Genomic DNA, 22,577 nt, shown 5'->3' with positions numbered 1-22,577 from the left:
TTTCAATACACACGTGTAGAGCTGAATGGTCAGATATACATATAGAAACAATACAATTCTACCTGTATCTGACCATTCAGCACTAACAATGGCCCATGTTCTGGTGCCTTCAAAGGAGCCAGATCAAAATTTTGTGTCCAGCCCCATCGACGAGCCGACCAATATCCAAGTCTTCTGTCGATATCAGTTGGCTCGTTTCCCACCATACACGCACTGAATATTGTATGAAAATTTGTTTCATACAATATTATCTGTGCGTCTTTGGCCATCTTTAGCCCTTCCAAGAACCTCAACCTTTATCCTCATGAAATTAAACAGAAACTAAAGGCTTTAAATGAAACCAACAAAGGTTGGGGGTGGGATGCAACATCCAAAAAAGACCTAATGACTGAGGCCCCAGGATTAGTCTAGGTGCCCCTGACTTCCTCTCGCGATCACGGGGCCCAACACAAAAAGCGTACACTCGGGGGAGGGGTGCAGCATTGAAGGGGGACCTGATGGCTGCGGTGGGGGGCCCCTGAGTTGGCAGCAACGATGGGCCCTGGACTCCCAGTCTGATGCTGGGTAGACGTGTGGGAGTAAAAGGCACAAGTCTGTCCATTTATTGGCTGTTGTAACCCAGCATGAATGTGTGACCTGTGTGTGGTTTGTGTGGGAGCACAGTGACTTAGCCCACGATTAAGTACCCTAGAGGTATGAAATGCATAGGGCCCTAGGAGATGTATGTACATTTTTAACTTTGACCAATATAAAAATATTTTTTAACAGATTTTTGGCCCGTGAATTCCCCTGAGTGCCGGATAGCCCTGCTTTTTCTGTTATACAATTCGGTTTTCCGCTCCCCGTGGCTGAGGGTCTGGCGCACCTGGACCACATGATCAACTTGGTGAGCTATTCATATTTGTGATTTATACTACAATTCTGGAGCACCTTCTTCTTTTTGCAATGAAGCACAGTGACTTATACATGCCACATTGCACTGTTAATGATGTATTTATTTATATACAAAAGTGTTTTAAATATGGGATTATATAAGAGATTTTTTACAGAGCATTGCTGGTGTATAGTTTCTCTTTTTCCAATGTGAATTTGATATCTATACGGGTTGGTTGGATTGATGTTTGGTTACTGTGATGAATATGATCTGTCTTTGCTCAACCTCAGGTACTTCACCTTTTGTTGAAAGACAATTACACAACTGGTAACTGACTCTGGCAGCCATAAAACACAAACCGTAAGGGCTCTGTTTCGATTCTTTTATAATTACTTATTCTTTTTCAGACCCTTTCATATTCAACCCCAATTCTGTCTTCCAAACTGCTGCTTGACCGCTAGGGGTTTATAAGCCAAAACCAGCAGATATGCTTCCTAAACAAATCTAAATTGTTAAAGAAAAAAATACAAAAGCATAGAAATGTCAAATGTAGATTATTGATGTTTACATGATACTAAAAGTTCATTTTCAGGTGGACTAACAATTCAAGGTTCACTTGAACATACAGAACTAGGAATATTCCTGTTTGTCCTGAGCAATCTTTGATGAAACCTCATGTGATTTTACTAACGAAACAGGATTTTGTCCAAAAAAAAAAGTTTGCCAAACAGAAACAGCTTCTACAGCTTTTAGGTTCCGCAAACTTACAAAGATTGTAAGCTTTTTTTTCAGCGTGAAACCCCACATAATTAGTTAACTCACATGGGTTTTCATTAAAAGATTTCTTGTGGCGAAAAATACAAGCCCCTTAAAGTTAAATCAACAGTAAAGGATAATACACATTAAAGAAGGTTCTACAGATTTAAATGCAGGAATAATAATACAGTCCTTACCTCAGTTGACTTTGCAGTTTGATCAGAGTTGTTAGATGAAACCTTTGTTGAATCAATTAGACTGGTTATTCCAGTCTGGGGTAAAGATGGAGCTTTGAATGTAAGCTCTCCAACCTTGCCATTGGAATCCCTAGAATTTATTGCATAAGACTGAGTATATATTTTTTCTTTAGGAACATTATCCACAGCACTTTCTGTGGAAGTAAATGTGCCTGTATTTGGTTGATCTGCCAAGCTCTGCTGTTGATATCGACTTGTAGAGCCAGAAGAAATTATTTCTTGTCTAGGTTCTGTGACTTCACACAAATCATTTAGGTCTGTGGTGTCAAACTTTAACAGCTTTCGTTTGGTTACCAATGACGGCGCTTGAGCCTCATTGCTGTTTTCGCATCTCCTTGATTCTTCAGATTCCAAAGTTCTACTGGGGCTTTGTAATTCTAAATCACTTTTAGTCCGGGTACAAGTGAAATCAGTTTCAGCACCTATAGATTCAACTACGGACCTTTGACTCTCCATGCTTTGATTGTCCAAAATTCCATTATCATGAACCAATGCAGAGCCATCGTGAGGAAGAAATTCAGGCAATTTGGAAGTCTCCTGGTGTACAGGTTCTGTTTCTTGATTTAGATCATGAAGTTCTGCGTAAAACTTGTCTTGATCTATGGAACTATTTGTATCAGTCTCATAGTTGCCTACTTTATATGTGCTTTTACTGCTGTTTTCTTCAATCTGGACCACATTCAGTTCCTGTCCACTAAAGTGTGCCCGGATTTGGTACAGGTAAGTCATAACTGTAAGCTTGTCTGGAATTGCCAATAAAACCATGTCAGAAGGTTCCAGTAATCGGGAAATTCCTATACTGGCAAAACCATCATATGCCTGTGGGGAAAAAGAAGTCACAATAATTAGTAAATTTCTTGGTTTAGAACCCAAACACCATTATCATCTCTTACATCAGTTAAAAACATCTGGTCAAAATGCATTTAAATTTTAAAAAATTAAAAAAGTTATACAAATATATATATATTCATTAATAACATTGGAAAAGTTTGCCTAATTTTAGAATGCTGTGTTTTATTTCCTTTGTGAAGGTCATGGAGCTAAAAAAACAAGCCTGAGATAAAGTTCCAGAGAAGCACCAATAAGTTTTGAGTTATAAAAAAACAAATCCCAACAACTTTGGAAGTCACCTGGAGTAATGTTAGATCCATAAAGAGAAGTAAGGCACAACTGTGACTGTGCAAGAAGGGAATTAGAGAGAAAAGAGCCAATGAAAGAGAAATGACAACAAAGATGATGAATAAGAAGCCTCTATAAAAGCCCATTTGGCGTTTTCTAATCTGAGAAGACCAAAACAGAACTTTTTTACGTAAGAGCAAAACACTCTGCATTAAATAAATCCCCCTGAGAACACTTTGGGACACATGGTAGTTACATTATGTGCTATTACTCCTGATTGATAAAGACTCAGAAACCAGTCAGGATTGAGGGCAAATGCATGGAAACCCATTTCATGTCTGAAAGAGACCTCAGTTGATGGTTCCCTTACCAGCCAGATAATTACCCTGAATATGAACAAGTACTTGGATATATTAGAAAGGTCCAGTCAATGACCATACTGATCCAACTTTTCAAATTACATACATTCCAAAACATTTGAAAAATAAATAACTTTGGTATAAATTCCGTATGTACCATGCATTTTAAAGTGCCATTTATAAAAATCTATTTGTAACATCACAATTGGTGCCAAATGGGCTATTCATTACTTAACACTTGCAAAATTTCCAGTTTATAAATAAACCATTTTAAGTGGATGTCTCCTGCACACAATAGTTTCAGGCATGGATGAAAAGATACGTTTTATTTTTTCCCTTTATAAGAACATGATTGCATGAGTGGATTCAGCAGGCTGGCAAGTGACTTTCTTCCATTGCTTGAATCTATTAGGGAACAGCAGGAAGTTTTACTTCTTCCTCACATGACTTGCAGCTTGAACATCTCACTGAACAAACAAAGTAATGTGATTGTTTCTTTGGGTATGAGACAATTGAAAGAAAAATCTCAGGTCTCTGGATTTTACAAAAGAATATATCCTTTAATTGTTTAAAATAATTTCCTCTGAACAAGCGGCTACGTATACACTAATGGGACTATATAGATAATTTCTAAGATATGGAAGATGTAGTACTACTATTGCTATCAAAACAATAACTATGAGACTACAAAAATATAATAGCTGGATTTTGAAGTTATTTTCGAAGTCGAAGGTCGAAGTAGCCAATTTGATGGTCGAAGTAGCCAAAAAAATCATTCGAAATTCGAAGTTTTTTTTATTCTATTCCTTCACTCGAGCTAAGTAAATGTGCCCCTACGTGTTTTCTCGTGGCGTTATTAACGTCTGATACAACCTTGTAGACTGTCATTGATTTTAATGGCAAGCAACTCTGTACATGCACACTAACATTTCTGGGGAGAAATCTGCCTGTATACATGGCGACAGGTGAGTATTAGATGTCATTAAAGTCAATTGTAGGCCAAAATATGACTGCAGAGAAAATGCTCAGGGAGAAATAAATAATTCTAATGGCCTTTTTGATGCAATTCGAATAAAATTGTGCCTTAAACCATGATCCAATTTATTTTTGTGACGTTAGATTTTTTTCCTTGAAGCCCTTAAACCTGCCTATATGCCATAGAAATCAATTGGTAGTGTACTGTCAGCACTCGAGCTTGATAAACAAGCTTTTTTCCACAATTTTATGCCTGTCAAGATTTTTAAAAAAAAAAAAAAAAAAAGTGATTCAAGATTTTTTTCCTCAACTTAATGGAAATAAGATTGACCCATTCCAGATTTTTGTTTTATACACACCTGCACACGAGACATTCTGTTGTATGAAGGGGAAATTGGATATGAAGCTCCATCAGGGCAGGGAGTGATGTGTATTGTCAACAAACCCTGTTAGGTTCTGCCTAAAACATTAGTGCAGTAAATAAATGCTAAAAATGATCAGCGCACGCTCCAGTGCAAGAAATAGAGGCAACGTGGTCAGTTTTATATTTCACCTGATTTATTAGCCATAAATATGCAAAGCATGTGTGCAGTGTGAAGAGCATACCTCCCAACTGTCCCTTTTTCGGAGGGACAGTCCCTCTTTTGACAGCTCAACCCGCAGTCCCTCATTTGTACTGGAAAGTCCCTCTTTTCTCTGCACTGAACAGCCAGAAAAAGAAACAAAGTCTCTCACTTAATTGGCTTTTAGCAGAGAGCCCAGAACAGCTAACAGGTGCAAATAAGATACTTTGTAACAATTTTGAGACACAAAAACACATTTTAGATAAGGAGAAATATTTTCAAACTTGCATAACCTGCCAAATTTTGTAAAACAAACATGGTAATTAGGGGGTGTGGCACAGAAAGGGGTGTGGTCAAAAAAATTGCTGCGCTACGTGCGGGAAAAATGTTTTTGTCCCTCTTTTTACTTCCAAAATGTTGGGAGGTATGGCAGAGTTCTAACCCTAACAAATAAGAATGGCTAGACTAATGTATAATTTATTTATTTTACATATGGAGGAAGAGGGCCCAGCACAAAATCATAATCACAATAAAAGAACAACATGCACACATCCCCAGGACTAATTTAGTGATCTCTCCAGAAGGAAATGACACAATGACGTTGCAACACAACATGTGCCCCTTATACCTCAACGCTAGTCCACCCATCCTGCCTCTTCTGCCCATGTTTCTGTGCCTATAGCATCAATAGTTGGGCAGTAACACAACTGCTAATAGCCCAGTGATGTTTGTGTTATTCTAATAGAAGAAACCCACATAAGCTTTTTTTAAAGAAAGTTTTTGTTGTTGCAAACTGATTTTATATACACAATTATAACAAAAATATATTTATGTCATTATGCACAGCCAAAAAAAGTATTACTATGATCATTATGTAATGAATATATTAGAGATGTAGGGGGTTATTTATCAAGCTCCGAATATCCAAACCTTGAATAATTCGTAGTATTCGGAGCAAAAAAACCCGACAAATTATTCGAGATTTATTAGTCAGATGGTCTAAAAACTCCCGAGGTCCTGTATAAAAGTCAATGGGGAAGGTCCCAGTGTCTGTGCTGATGTCCGTACCGATATCCGATGATTTTGGGCAATCGGCGCAAAAAACTCAGAAAACTTAGGTTTTGCACTGAAGTCTTAGAAGTTTTGTCTAACCCTATTCTTTCTGGCTTTTTTCTTCATAAATAAGGTCCATTTGGGAATTCAGAGTTGGATATTAGAAATACCGAGGTAAATTTGGACCTTGATAAATAACCCCTGTAGTGATATTTAGTTGAATGAGGCTAAAGTGATTCCTAAAATATCAATGATGATAGTTTAGTGGTTAACATGATTGACAGGCATCAAGAGCAAACTGTCAGGAAAAGCACCACAGGCACTTCCCAAACATTCCGCTATTATATGACAAGCTGAAATACTTGCCAAGATCGTATGACAATGGTAAATACCTTGCTTTAAATTGACCACTGCCTCTGGACCTGGAGAATGAAAGGCTTTGTTTGATGCTGTTTTCAAAACGAAAACAACAGCAAGTTCTTTGCTAAGTTTAGGAAAGCAAACAGAGTTTTGCGAGTTGTGTTGGTTTTATACACTTTCTATTATCACAGACGAGAAAAGGTCATTTGTTTTTCAGGACCTAAAGAAAAACCTCTGTGTGCCTCCATTGAAGTGCCTACAAACAGTTAGTAGGGATGAGAAGATGTGTTGAAATGTGATCAAGTGGGAAGTGTGTCTGACTTGAAAGAACCCACCCAAGTTGGTTATCTAAGAAAATCAAAATTGTTTCATAAAAACAAAATCCTTCAATAAATATAAAAAGATCATCAGCAGTTAATAAAGGCCAGAAATTCAAGTTTATTTTTTTTTAATAATACTGTACATATTTACAAGCAGTTATCTGTCAGGACAGATACAAAATGTGCCTTGGCTACACAATTTACAGACGTATAAATCAGAATGGAAACTACACAAAAGTAAAGTATCTGAAAGAAATATGAGTTTTAGCTCTTCGGAACTTTAAAATGAATTATTATATTAAAATCATAATTTGTGGGGTAATATTTTAAAGGAAATTGCAACTTTTGTTCTCAGTCCATGAACAAGTAATTTATATGACCTTTTTTTTCACCAATGTGTAATTGGACTGAGATTTTTTTTTTTAAGATCTAAATAACTGATCTTCATAAATGGTTGTTTAAGCTGTCTAAAACAAAAAGAATTGAGCATAAATACTCAGATATATAGTAGTTTGTTGTAGTAGCATTTTGTCTACTGTTTTCCTTTATACCTCTTCAGTTACTGACATAATTAGTGATCAGCACATTGTTATAACCCTTGGGGTTAAGAGGCAAAATTGTTTAAGACCAGGAAGCAAATTTGGAGGAAACTCTTCTACTCCATGTTTCTGTCATGGTATGATCGGCAGAGTGATGACAAGAACTACAACTGCACAATAACAGTGACTAATTACATTTAGGAAATCAGAAATGGTACACCAGCAGTGAAAGGATGAAAACCAAGACAGCAATTGTTGTATTGGGTTCCTTGTTAATTTTATCCACCTAAAAACAACATGCAACTTCCATGACTAACACAATTCATTCCCTTCTCTAACTCACCAAAGTACTTTACTATCCATTAACCGTAATAAGAAATGTAATTACTTTGATCTAATTTGATGGACATCCAATAAAATAGTGATGTCCATTTTGCCTACACACAAACACCCTTCGAAATAGGAGTTCGTCTCTCGGATTAAGAATTTGTGAAGAGTCTCAAGTTTAAGACCCAAAGGCTTGGGAGAAGATGTGGGAAGGAACAAATAAATGTTCTAATCATTTAGGACAAGTTGAAACCTCATACAAAGTCCTTACCCAATGGTACTAAACTCTTTCACGCTTACATAAAATGTTCCCATCCCAATCCTCGGCTTGCTTTAGGAACTGTGGAGAGGAAGGAACAATGACCCACAATGACAATGACTACAAAGGTATTGGTCAAGAGTCTTTGGAATAATTGACTCTATCACCCAGATACATATTCGGAAAGACCCATGGATAGCTTTATTTAACAACTGGATACCTAATATTAATGGTAATTCCAGAAAATGAATCACATTTGTATTTACATCAGCTAAACAATTGATTGCTAAATCATGGAGGACCCCATACCTTTCAATTCCGAAATTAAAAGTATAATGGCAATAATGATAGATGAAAAAATGTCTATCAGGGACTCATAGCAAATTTCTGGCAACCATGGGCACCTCGGGCCACCAGCTCAGGACTAAGTTTATCATCTCTTAAACAATTTACAATTTATTGTCGGTCTATGGCAAAGGAGGGTCTCTTGAAAATATTATTTGCTAATATTAATATCCTGGCAGGGCAGAGTTACATTAAAAAAATGGAAGTTCTAGAAAAAGGTAAAGAAAAATGGGCAACAAGTTGGGTTTAAAGTTGTAAGTTTAATTATTTTTGTTTAAACAAATGTAAACACAACAGTCATATTGTTTTTTTAGTTTTTAGGTTAATTTAGCATTTGATTCTTGTGTAATTATTATAATATTGAAAAATACAGAAAGATTGTAATTTACAGTATTTGAAACAAAAATGAAAACTTTAATAATATATAATTTTATATAATAAATATATATATATATAATATATATATATATATATATATATATATATATATATATATATATATATATATATATATATATATATATAAAGAATTTGTGCTGGATTAATTGGCTTTTTTAACACAGAAAATTTATTTCAAATTAGCTTTCATGGGAACCTTATTTCGACCGTGGGATTATCAGGGAACTAATCAAGTCACAAGGTCTGGGAATAGATTTGGGTTTGTGATGGCTCCAGCTGACAATGCTGCGATGTCAAATACACGGAACACACTAAGGGGGTTATTTACTAAGCTCCGAATGCCCGAAATTCCCAGAAATCTGAAAAAATCTGTGATTTTTTGGGTTATAATAGGCTTAAAAAAAATCACAAATTTTTCCGAATTTATTAAACCCTGAGGGCTAAAAAGCCCGAATATAAAAGCTCGGCATCTCAAACCTGTCGAGGTTGCATAAAAGTCAATGGGAACAGTCCCATTGATTTTTGGTTGTGTCGGGGGTTTTGGGCAATTTCACAATGTTTTCGCAGCTTTCGGAGGAAAACTCAGAAAAATTCGGAGTTTTCGGGGAAAATTCACGAAAAAATCTTGAAATTCTGAGCTTTTCCCATAAAGGTAATTTTCAGGGAAAAAAGAATAATAAATAAGCATGGAAAACCCGAGCAGGTTAGATCGGAGTTTGTAGCAGCCGATATTGAGATAATTTCGGACCTTGATAAATAACCCCCCTAAGTAAATTTTCTACCATGTCTAAGCTTTTTAACTTTTACAAACAAATGAAAAAATATCCAACAAGCTCTTAGGACTAGTGTCATATACAGTAATCCCTGACAACCCACTAAATGAATGCAGTCAACCGGGTATCATGCAATTCTGTGTTTCTGCCAATACTCCTGCTATTTGTGACTTACATTGTACTAACTGCCAAAGAAGCCAAGAGAAAATGCACCAGATGACCCAGAGAAATACTTAGCAACGGCTTTTTGAAACAAGTATTCAAAATCATATTTTTGGTTAAGACCAGAATGCAGCACTAAAATGAAGAAGTATATTTGTGTAATTGTACTTTGTTTAAACAACAGTAACAGAAAATATATAGATTTTAACTTACTTTTGATTTTGCCTTGATTAGTGTATTGAACCCTTGTTTCAGAACTGCTAGGGTTTCCAGTAAAAAAAAGTGTGTGTGTGACCAGCCAATCTTGGGTATAATAGAAGTGCTAATGATCTGATCACATTTCCTCATAAATAAAAGAATGGCCAATACACATGTAAAAAAGTGAAGACTTGTTAAATCTTAGGTTCCATTATAATTGGTGGGCAGGATAGAAAAGTCCCTGTGCTGCAGAAGTAAAAGGGAGCAGCTTGTCAGTGTCTTTATAAAATAAATTTGTGTGTGCAGCAAGTTTGCTAGACAAGGTGTACACTGCGCAAAAGGAGACGTCTTGGCAACAAAATAAAGAATCTTCATAATTACAGTTTGCTCAGAGTTGAATTAAGATTTTTAGTTTGTGCTCTAGGGCTTTCCATACGAATTGAGAATTTCAAAAGGGAGGAAAAAAAATAAGATCGAATAAGGTGAGGAATACTTCAAGTATTTTGAGGGTCTGCCTAAACCCAGAAGAAGATTCTAACAACAAAAGAAAAATCACAGGTAAACCTTAATTGCCGAACCTGAATCCTAATTTGCATATGCAAATTAGGGCCGGGGAGAGAATTCGCATGACTTTTTGTCACAGAACATGCAAATTAGAATTCGGAATTGATTCGGTTTTCGGCCAAATCTTTAGCGAAACCTTTGGGGGTTCGGGCCGAATACAAATTAGTGGATTTGGTGCATCTCTATTAAATAATAGATGCCATATTTTAAACCTGGTGAAGCTTAAGTTGGAAAAACATTAGGGTAGAATTTAAAAAAACCTATAAAAACAAATAACAGTAAGATGGTATTGACCAATTATATATAGCAGGAGACTGCAAGTTCCACCCCTATTACAAAAAAAAAAAAAAAGCAGAGTCAGGGTATTGGAATTAACTCACTGCTTGCAGTTCTTACCTTTTTGTTGTTTTCTTTAATATCCTGAGGATTCAGGGACTTGTAGTCACTGGAGGAGAAAATGGCACAGTGGGTACGAACAATTTGTAATAAACATAAAATCTGTAGTTTTAAAACAAGCCCCATCTTTAAAAAAATATTAAAGCATTAAATCTTAGGGCAACTAGAAATTTCACTGCAATTCAATGAACAAAACTAATAGCTTGGAAAACTAAAAAGGACAAAATATATGAATGAATAATATGGATATTGCTGGTTCTAGAGCCTGGAGCTTTTTTGTCAACACATTGAGGTTAAGGCAAGAACCAGCGACAAACTTTGACAGGCAAATTTGCCAAGAGGTAATCCCTTGTTGTCAACATTCAAAGAGCTCCAGGCTAATTTGGCTCATTTCAACACAAACAAAATTTTAACAGCATCTTGAGGTCAGTATTTTAGGATTAAGGCATAAAAAATCAAATGAGAAGGGGGCATAAAATGAAAGGAGGACATTGATTGGGGAATGTTAAGCCATTCCCCATGAGAACTCTATAGCACTGGACATGCCAATGAAGTAGACAAAGAACAACTTGCTATAGACTTTGGTCTGGAAAGGTTACCTTGTAGTTAATATAATGTTTATTAATTAAATAGTTTGTGTACTCACATGAGGTCAGCTCTAAAGTGATGTAATATTGCACAGAAGGCCAGTCCATTTCTCCATGAAGTAGTGAAATTGGTAATTCTGACTCCTCTGTATGATTTGGTGACTTCTTTGCACCACACAAGCAGTGACTGACTGGCATTCGAAAGCCTCCCCAGTGTTGGACTTGGTAAAGGACTAGGCTGAAAGGGAAAAAACGTTGTTAGAAATGGATTACAAATTGTAAATACACAGAATATATTCCATAAACATTCTGAACTGATTGGAATCGATTAACGTTTTCTGACACAAATCACAGTCAATAATTATTTAGATCTTGGGTCTAAAGCTGGAAATAGAGGCAAAGATATAGTCGTACAAATCAATGTTTCAGATTTGTGGACACAAGAAAAAGACCACCAGCACACCCTGACCTCTCGAAGTATATTAGTCCGGTGCTCAGTAAAAGAAGGTTCGGCACCCTCAATTGCACTTGGGTAAAGAAGAAAATTACCGGCACTCAGGACTTAATGCAAGCGCCCAAGCCCTGCGTGTTTATTTGCAGAGTAACATTTCGGGGGCACGCTCCTTCGTCAGTCTTGAGTGCCGGTAATTATCTTCTTTACTCAGATTTGTCGACTACATGTGAATTGTTCCGACATTTTTCATACCATGGCAATCGTCATTTAGTCGACAGGTTATGATTATTTCTCTGCATGTATTGCATATCTGACAATATCGATGGGTGACTGTCACTGCTATTTGTCAGACTTAAAGGAGAAGGAAACCCAGTCGGCGCAAAAACCCTCCCCTGTGTTGCTTCCCCTCCCTCCTCCCCCCTGGCCTACCTGTCCCGCTGGGCAAATGCCCCTAACTTGTTACTTACCCTTCTGCGCAGGTCCAGTCTACGGAGTTCACCGATGCCATCTTCTTCCACGCGATCTTCTTCCTGCTTTGACCGACGTTTTGGCGCATGCGCAGTAGGAGCATTTCGCCGGTACGGATCTACTTCGTGACTTTTGGCACATGCGCAGTAGATCCGTACCGGCGAAATGCTGCTACTGCACATGCGCCGGTCAAAGCAGGAAGAAGATCACTTGGAAGAAGATGGCGTCGGTGAACTCCGTAGACTGGACCTGCGCAGAAGGGTAAGTAACAAGTTAGGGGCATTTGCCCAGCGGGACAGGTAGGCCAGGGGGGAGGAGGGAGGGGAAGCAACACAGGGGAGGGAGGGAGGGTTTTTGCGCCGACTGGGTTTCCTTCTCCTTTAACTTTCATACCATTGCTGTCATGGGAAGAACATTGTCTCATTTTTTCTCTTACTATTTTATTTAAAGTGGATCTATTGCAAAAATTAAAATGTAATATAAGCTTCAGCATACAGAATTAAGAAACTCTCTAAGTACAATCAATTAAATATTCTGCATTGTTTCTGAAATAATCAAGGTTATCTTCACTATCCCTCTCTCAGCATCTGTTTCTCAGTTAGATCCAATATATCTTATAGAGGGGCTCCTTTCCTAGCAGATAAATTAGAGCTCACTCAAATAACTGATTCCAGTACAAACAAAATGTAACAAAATAACTGCCTTTTGCACAAATTCTGCATGTAGAGAGACATGATGTCTGGTGAGTTTAATAGAGTGACCTCTAATACATCTTCTAGGCAAAATTAAGATATTCCTTGTTTATCTGTATTTCTTGTGCTTTTCATGTCAAAACAGGTGATGTTTTTAATACAGGGTGTTGATTTGTTTATGCACAGGATCAAAAAATATTAAAACAAATACACATGGAACAATACGAGATCTGTACAACTTAAAAATACAATGGCTAGGAATAACACGTATGTCCTTTTCTGGTGCTTAAATTGTACAAAAAAAGTTTCAAATAATGAAATCTCAATCCAAATCACTTTAAGAAATTGTTTGAGGACAATCCATAAGTCAACATATCTGTGAGCATTGTGAAAAGCAGAAATAAAGGAGAAGTAAAAACTAATACAACTTTTTAGATACTTTTTTAAAAGTTTGACTTTAAGACTCACGACCCTAGAGTTCCTTCAGTTCTCCCCATTAATTTCAAATAAATGTATGTCAGTTTGAAATATTCTGTATAAAATAAGGCGATGCAATTCAAATGTAGTAATAACTATTACAATTCTTGATCAAATCTGGTGGTGCAACTGGTACACAGCAGGTAAGTATTTAAGCACCCTGAGCAGAATTTATTTATAACAAATACTGTAATCAAAATAAAGGTGAATGCACCATAAATACGCAGTGTACACTTAAATAGGCTTTGCCAATAAACAAAATAGCAAAGGGCCCGTCTCACAGGTTTTGAATGAAATCTGAATTTACATACATATGAGTCAATAATGTTTCAGACATGACTAAGTTTAATATACACGACTTGCCTGGAAGCAAGATTTTGATGTTCAAAAAGGCCATCTTGTAGCTGTCATTTTTCATTGATAATAACCACCTTGAGACAGAGTTTACAGGCAGCAGTGAGTATTCAGCATTCTTATCTGGTGGATCCAGTAATACAAGAGGCTGTGCCGATGTGTGAAACAGAATACTAAGAGCTGGGGCTGTTAAAAGTATTTTAAACACCTCCGGCACAAAACGCCGTCCTGTGAGTGAAACGCCCTTCTGAAATACTACCACACTAGGTTAACTTTTCCTTTATTAAAAAGATAGAAACAAACATTGTGCAGACTTAATGCTGCAGTAGTGACTAGTCTTGCCAACAGACCATTCCAAGAAAAAAAAAAAATATATATATATATACGCAGGTTTCAAGATTTCTATATTTAAATATAGGTGGTGTGGCTGCCTACCTCAGTCTCAGTCTAGGAGCAATCAAATAGCCTCATTTACTTTATAGAGAATAGGTTAGAGAATAAATCCCTAATCAACATGAGCACGGCAGCTTCCATCTACATGTATAGAACGCAAACAGGCAAAGAAAAAAATGGAATTTGATGCACCCTGAAATGTTTTTGAAGGAGAATGTAACAAGACAAAGTGCAGAAAAGACAGTAGAAGGCTTCAAACATAAAAGGGAAAGAGGAAATAAGTAAAGCAATGAAAGAAGGGTCTCGTTACACCCCCAGGCTCACAATCACATTCAGTGTCACAGGTTAATCCTTAGTAGTTGAAGCAAAGATGCAGAGGATGAAAAATAGAATCATGCTCCCTATATTGGTACTAGATCATGTGAAGAACTAGAGACACTTCTAGAAAATCCAGCAGAAGACCAAGGCTTTTGTAAGAGACTTCGGCACCATCTTTGCAATTATAGGATTTGTCCACATTGTTCAGCCAACACTGGAGGCTAAAGGAACTGCAAGGTGAACAACTGGCACAGCTGGATATATCTAATGCAAAGATCAGCCCATTTAAAAGTAGTTGAAATACAAGAACATCGCCAAACGAGCGAATCTCTATGTCTATGGCCACCTTTAGAAACAGTGGACTGAGATCCCATTAGAAACTTTACGTCACTGCATGATTCTGAGTCCTTAACTGGATTACTTAGAGGTGTGACAGATAATACAGCTTATAGAAAAGAAGGAAATAACTGCTCAGCAGGGATACTGTCACTGGATAAAAAAAAAATTCAAAACACATCAGTTAATAGTGCTGTCCCAGCAGAATTCTGCACTGAAATCCGTTTCTCAAAAGAGCAAACAGATTTTTTTATATTCAATTTTGAAATCTGACATGGGGCTAGACATATTGTCAATTTCCCAGCTGCCCCAAGTCATGTGACTTGTGCTCTGATAAACTTCAGCCACTCTTTACTGCTGTACTGCAAGTTGGAGTGATATCACCCCCCAGCAGCCTAACAACAGATCAATGGGAAGGTAACCAGATAGCAGCTCCCTAACACAAGATAACAGCTGCCTGGTAGATCTAAGAACAGCACTCAATAGTAAAATCCAGGTCCCACTGAGACACATTCAGTTACATTGAGTAGGAGAAACAACAGGCTGCCAGAAAGCAGTTCCATCCTAAAGTGCTGGCTCTTTCTGAAATCACATGACCAGGCAAAATGAGCTGAGATGCACCTACACACCAATATTACAACTAAATACACTTGCTGCTTCAGGAATGACATTTTATATTGTACAGTGAATTATTTGCAGTGTAAACAGTGTCATTTAGAAATAAAAACTACATCATAAAATCATGACAGAATCCCTTTAACAATATGTTGTTCTGACTAATCGGAAATCAAAATTTAAATATCAAGAACAAAAAGGAAAGTTTTTGGAATGTCCCTTTTAAATACCTGGCAAAGGTATAATATGTTCAGAGAATCGGTGGTTATTCTAGTTTTCTTTACAAGTGGCTAAAGGGAGATGTATTTAATGAACAAAATCAAATTCCAGTGTCAATTGTTTAGAAATCTCCAGAAAGCATGTGGCCAAAAAAGTGTCGCTGACAAAAAATATGTTTGATTTCCTAAGAACAGAAAGACAGAACCTGTAGGAGAAGATAATTGCTTTGTGAGATGTATCACAGGATTAGAACGCCCTCACTTGGACACCAAATGCTACAGACAAAACTTGTCATATAAAACACAAGAAGATTTATGGTTTTATTGCTTGTGGGAAATACCATGAAGACAATCATTCATTTTTAATGACACTCAGACTAATGCGTTTTCCTCAGAACATAACTACGAACATGGAAATATATTGTGAACTGATCATTATTAGGCAACTGCACCGCCTGTAAAAACGTATCTGATCCACAATAATACGTAAACAGTGAAACCTTTTCCAAGTTCTAAATTAAAATACAACTTGAGGACCTTTAAAGGCTGGAAAATCGCTATTATAAGGTAAAATCAACTCCTCAACGCTAATCCCATATCCTCTGTGCTAATTTTCCCAACATACATCATTTCTTCATAGCAAAAATCCCTAATTTCTAATTGTACTGTAGGTATGGGACCTGTTATACAGAATGCTCAGGGTTTGGGGTTTTCCAGATAACTGATCTTTCTGTAATTTGGATCTTCATACCTTAAGTCTACTAGAAAATCATATAAACATGAAATAAAGCCAATAGGCTGGTTTTGCCTCCAATAAGGATAATTATATCTTAGTTGGGATCAAGTACAAGCTACTGATTTTTTTTTATTATTATTATTATTATTATTATTATAATAGAGAAAAAGGAAATCCTTTTTTAAAATGTGGATTATTTGGGTAAAATGGAGTCTATGGGAGATGGCCCTTCCATAATTTGAAGCTTTCTGGAAAACAGGATTCCAGATAATGGATCTCATACCTGTACAATTTTAAAGAAAGAAACACTGGCAAACTGAGGCAAATGCTGGCTATAGACATGCATATTATAGCCAAGGTCAGTCAGACGAACAATCGTCCGTGCCAATCTTTTGACCTGCAACTAACCATTCAGATTAATGTAAAGTAGTAAAGAGAACAAATCACACAATGCTCGGTCCATTAAAGGATAATGAATTTTGTTCCAACAGCGCCACCTGCTGGTCATCTTCCCACCAGTCTGACCAGCAAGTAGTCAAGGAAGTTGTCAGGAGAAAGAAAGAAGCTGATGTTCTTCTGCTTAGGAATAAAATTAGAAACCTTTCTCAAATCTTTCCTAAGCAGAAGAACATCAGCTTCTTTCTTTCTCCTGACAACTTCCTTGACTACTTGCTGGTCAGACTGGTGGGAAGATGACCAGCAGGTGGCGCTGTTGTAACAAAATTCATTCATATTAACAGTACATGTATCCCTTAAAGGGATCCTGTCATCAGAAAACATGTTTGTTTTTTTCAAAACGCATCAGTTAATTGAGCTGCTCCAGCAGAATTCTGCACTGAAATCCATTTCTCAAAAGAGCAAACAGATTTTTTTATATTCAATTTTGAAATCTGACATGGGACTAGACATATTGTCAATTTCCCAGCTGCCCCTGGTCATGTGACTTGTGCCTGCACTTTAGGAGAGAAATGCTTTCTGGCAGGCTGCTGTTTTTCCTTCTCAATGTAACTGAATGTGTCTCAGTGGGACATGGGATTTTACTATTGAGTGTTCTTCTTAGATCTACCAGGCAGCTGTTATCTTGTGTTAGGGAGCTGTTATCTCAAAAAGACATTATGGGAATTATAATTCTAGTACATCAGCTCAGGACTGACCCATGATCAGCTTTTAAAGTTTAATGAAATTGAAATAGTTTTATTTTATAATCTGATATCAGCACATCCAATGATCCCCAGTAGTGATGAGCAAATCTGCAGTTTCGCCAGAAATTCTCAAAACTACGAGAAAATTCACAAAACAGCAAAAAAGGCAAAATTCTATGGGCCACATTTTCGTTGTGACAATATTTTTGTCGCTGTGACTTTTTTGTAGCAAAATACATTAGAGTCTATGGGTGGCTTTTTTGTCTACCTTTCTGTCGTGCAGGTGAAATTCACCACGTGGCAAATTTTTGGGGCCATTCTGCAAAACTCAGAAATTCATGGTGAAACCTACATTCACTCATCACTAATCCCCAGCTGTTGTTTCTCCTACTCAATGTAACTGAATGTATCTCGGTGGGACCTGGATTTTACTATTGAGTGCTGTTCTTAGATCTACCAGGCAGCTGTTATCTTGTGTTAGGGAGCTGCTATCTGGTTACCTTCCCATTGTTCTGTTGTTAGACTGCTGGTAGGTAAGGTAGGTGAGTGATATCAGTCCAACTTGCAGTACAGCAGTAAAGAGTGACTGAAGTTTATCAGAGCACAAGTCACATGACTGGGGGCAGCTGGGAAACTGACAATATGTCTAGCCCCATGTCAGATTTCAAAATTAAGTATTAAAAAATCCCTTCTGCTGTCTTTCTGAATGTGGAGAGCTTTACTAGGTGTACAATGGAGATAGACTGCAAGTCAGAATTTGCATGCCAAGTAGAAACTAAAAAAAGCTGAGCATCCTGCAAATAATTATATACAGGTATGGGACCTGTTATCCAGAATGCTCGGGACCTGGGGTTTTCCGGATAATGGATCTTTCCGTAATTTGGGTCTTCGTGCCTTAAGTCTACTAGAAATCCATTTAGACATTAAATAAAGCCAATAGGCTGATTTTGCTTCCAATAAGGATTAATTATATCTTAGTTGGGATCAAGTACAAGCGACTGTTTTATTATTACAGAGAAAAAGGAAATCATTTTTAAAAAGTTGGATTATTTGACTATAATGGAGTCAATGGGAGACAGCCATTCCGTAATTCGGAGCTTTCTGGATATCGGGTTTCCGCATAAGGCATCCTATACCTGTACTACATTCATACAATATTAGAAAACTAAAAATAGAAAAAATAAAGCCATTTAAGAGAAGAAAGAATAGCAATGTAACTGAATGTAGCAGAGGAATAACCAACAAGGTGTTTGACTAAATTCCTCATATTATGTTGGATTCCACATAACATTGGTAATATCAATAACAACACTGAAGAAACAATGAAGTCATTAACTGTTGTGATATTCTGCTCTATATAACCAGCAGGGTGTACAATAAATGCAATAAATGCTGAGGAGATTGAGATCTTTTTTTACAAGTTTCGATTTCTCCAGGCAATGGCGTAACTTTCACATGTACAAGCTGTTGGAACTTGTTATGGACTTTCAACAATATATGATATAGATCTCTTTTTTTCCCCTTTTTTCTGCAGAGTTAATGCTTCAACTTGGTGCTAGGTTGATGTATCATAACACCGGGGGGGGGCGGTTTATCAAAATCTGAATTTTTCGAAGTATTTTAATAAAAAAAAGTTCAAACAAACTAGAATCTGGACCTTATTTATTACTGGAAAAGAACAATTTAATCAGATCAGAGATAAACCCAGAAAAAACAAGCAAAAATCCGAATTGTGCGATTTTTTTTTGGAGTTTCTTCCAGAATTTATACATTTTTTTTGGCTTTCTCCCAAAAGCCCTAAATTTTTGGATTTTTGGCAAAAAAAGTCTGAAAAAGTTGGATTTTCTGACTAATCCCAGCGCAGACCACAGAAACTTCCAAATGGGATAGGGACCTCTCCCAATGAGTTATATACAACCTCGGTAGGTCTAAGAAGCAGAATTTTCGCATTCAGACTTTTTTCATCCTCGGAGTATAATAAATCTTGAAAATAAATTTTCGGTTTTTTTTCCCCACAAAAAAAAAATTATCGGATTTTATAGTTGAAAAACTAGATGTTTTCGCGTTTTTGGCACTCTATACAAACTGACGTGCACACTCAGGCCCTTTCTACAAAGATTCCACTCGGTGCGGGGCATTCAGACTTTAATAAATGACCCCTTAACTGCTCAGGCGTTAAAACAACAGTACCCAGGCCTAATGTTAAACATGGTAACTGTTCATAGAATTATCATATATCATTACCAAAAAATCAATCGCAATCACCGATGTAGTGTGGCATTAAAGGAACAGTTCAGTATAAAAATAAAACTGGGTAAATAAATAGGCTGTGCAAAATAAAAAATGTATCTAATACAGTTAGTTAGGCAAAAATGTCATGTATAAAGACTGGAGTGAGTGGATGTGTAACATAATAGCCAGAACACTACTTCCTGCTTTTCAGCTCTCTTGCTTTCCACTGATTGGTTACCAGGCAGTAACCAATCAGAGAGGAAAGGCCACATAACCACATAACTGTTGCTTTTGAATCTGAGCTGAACGCTGAGGATCAATTGCAAACTCACTGACCAGTTATGTCCCATGTGGGCCCCCTTATAGTCAGTGACTAACTCAGAGTGAGTCTGGGCAGTATCAGACCCAGAAGTTAGGGAAAGCTTATTTAGTGGTAAGAGTTTATGTTATAGTCACTCTAGGAGTGAAAAAGAGTGGCAGATTATTTTAGGGAGCAGTTTGTTGGCTCCAAGAAGGAGGGTCATTGGGGTTAGCACCCTTGCAGGGATAAGAGTGGGGGAGCTCAGGAGCAGGGAAAGTGCCAAGGAGCAAGTTAACCCGTGGGATCCCTAGTACTGGGAAAAATAAGAGACAAGCTGCATTACCCCCTGAGAGGGATCTACTGGCAATATCAGAAAGTGTGAAGGTTTTCACTGAGTGCTGTGATTGTAGTTGAAGAGCTGTACTGCCTGACTGCTGTGAGACCAGGGTCAGCTAAGACCCACTTCCCAAATCGGCTGCCCCCTAAAGAAAAACATTAGCCGTAATCTACCAGCGTTCACGCATGTGCGCTGGGGGGCTTCAGAAGTTTGGATGTCCAGAGGGGGCCCCAGGTGACTGCTAGGAGGGCCCTCATTGTCACAGCCCCAGTGGGACCCCAATTCTCCAGTCCAACCCTGTGTGAGACATATCCTCTTGGAAAAAGTCCAAGCTGCCAACGCACACCCAGGCCCTCTCAAGAATAAAATGACCCTGGTGCTCAGTAAAAAGGGTTTCGGTGACCCCACGACTGTACAAAGAAAAGATTCACTGGCACACAGGTACTGCTGGCAGGGTGAAAAACCCTTGCTTTAAATTTATTAATGCGGCATGCAACGTTTCGGGGACAACCCCTTTATCAAGCATGCTTATGGAAACTCATTAAAGGGGACCTATCACCCTAAGAAATCATTTCAAATTATGTTCTATCATGTTAGTTGAGCAAAATAAACTTTACTTACACTGTATTTATTATTTAAATGTTGTTTCCTTCTGTCTTGGAATTATACAATCACAGCAAGCAGGCAGCTGCCATTTTGTGGACATGGTTTTTTAAGGGAAATTGTGTATCACCCCAAAATCTTGTGTATGCACCAGAATGGGGGACCAAACGTCCATGTGCAGTGCCCTCCACAATTATAGAGCCTGAGGAGGGAAGGGGGAATGTGAGGAGTGCAATAACATCTAGGAAGTGCTGAAATGGAAAGTGAAAGAAATCGACTGCCCCTCCTCTATGACAGGTCCACTTTAATAGATTCATCACGATGGTCATGAAAAACGATGGTCATGAAAAATAAAGTAATTTTCGTGAATCTCACTTTTCCATGCATTTTCTGCTAATTGATTGTCATATTGAAAGGGGTTTTCAACTGCCAAAGACTTCTTGGGGAGAGCTACAGCAATCAATCCTGTCTTCTCTGTCAAGATTTGCTTCCCGTTGTATTAGAAAGGAATGTGCAACTCTAGTTATTGCTTGGGAAGACACAGGTGAGGAACATAGCTCCTGTGTGCCATTACTGTGATTAACCCTCACATTTTGCAATTTTTTATTTATTTCCTTATTTTTTAAACCAAACCCTCCTTATTTTCCAATAACAAATTTTACAAACCTTGGGAGAAGGTGCAATTTCTTTTCCTGCAGGAACAGCTAGAGGTGCTCTTGTTGGCTCTTCAATCTTTGGTGAGGGCATAGGAGGTGCTGGAGCTTTCCTTTTCAACTGCTTTTCAGGATCAGGCTCTTTTACTACCGTGTTCTGGCTAATGTTAAGACTTTCTTTTGGTTCAAAAAATGGATTTGACCTGAAAATAAAGAATGAACCCTAATCAATATACTTTCTGATCCACTGATTGAAACAATAATTATGTACTAGCAGTGACATTTACTGGCACAACCACAAAACCAAATTGTAAGACAATTATATATTTTGTGAGTAAAAAACATGTAACCCCATTTTTTTCCAGATTATTCTGTATTATTCTTGTTGTTTTTAGCAGCTTCACTCTCAAAAAAACTGAAAGATGGTATGGCAAATAAGAATGATCATTCTTTAGGTAAACTATTGTCTTCCAACTAACCAAGAATTGTTCATGGTTTATATCAGAGCAACATAAATAATAAAACCACTGGGAAAGGTTTGGGAACTTGGAAATTCTTTCTTTGGCTTGGGAGACTGAAGCAATAAGCGGCTGTCTATAGGAGTTCTTCAAAATGTAGTAGACTGGTATTTTCCAATCCTGGCAACGTGAACTTTTACACAACTACCCGAAAGCTCTGACCATTCAGCTTTTGCTCCATCCATTATCATCACTAACTCTAAGCTTGTGCGCTTGTATTTATACATCCTAAAAACATGCCAGATTACACATGTATACCATTTTCTAGATGCTTTGAGTTCCGTACCTCAAGGGACATAACAAACTAATGCAGAGCAATAGATGTTGGGCTGCCCTGGTTCATGGGAATACAACCAGGAGGCCATTTACAGTCAGGTTATGGAAAGACACTCAAGTGCAGACTAATGTATAAATGTTCATTTCTTTGAATTGTTCTTTTTAGGGAAAACAAACACATTTATTTATATAGCGACAGAGAACAATGGTCATTATAGACTCACCCAGTACAGTAGGAGGTCCAGGTGCACCTCCCAGAACCTTCAGCT

The 22,577-nt window shown here is 37.5% G+C and overlaps 1 protein-coding gene across 8 annotated transcripts in view; it reads right to left on the bottom strand.

Annotated features, from left to right (window-relative positions):
• LOC108717620 (EH domain-binding protein 1) overlaps positions 1–22,577 on the bottom strand; it is a 160,779-nt gene that overhangs the window by 80,033 nt on the left and 58,169 nt on the right. For all 8 annotated transcript variants that reach the window (XM_041564169.1, XM_041564171.1, XM_018264831.2 and 5 more), the window contains 4 exons: positions 21,528–21,717; positions 11,245–11,423; positions 10,599–10,647; positions 1,828–2,706 (listed from right to left, as the gene is read on the bottom strand). In XM_041564169.1, the coding sequence (XP_041420103.1) occupies positions 1,828–2,706; positions 10,599–10,647; positions 11,245–11,423; positions 21,528–21,717 (1,297 nt within the window). The remainder of the gene's footprint in view (positions 1–1,827; positions 2,707–10,598; positions 10,648–11,244; positions 11,424–21,527; positions 21,718–22,577) is intronic.

The sequence above is a fragment of the Xenopus laevis genome, chromosome 5S (assembly GCF_017654675.1).
Source record: "Xenopus laevis strain J_2021 chromosome 5S, Xenopus_laevis_v10.1, whole genome shotgun sequence".
Classification (NCBI taxonomy): Eukaryota; Metazoa; Chordata; class Amphibia; order Anura; family Pipidae; genus Xenopus; species Xenopus laevis.
Note: the sequence above shows the minus strand (reverse complement) of the source record. Positions and strands in the feature narration are given on the sequence as shown.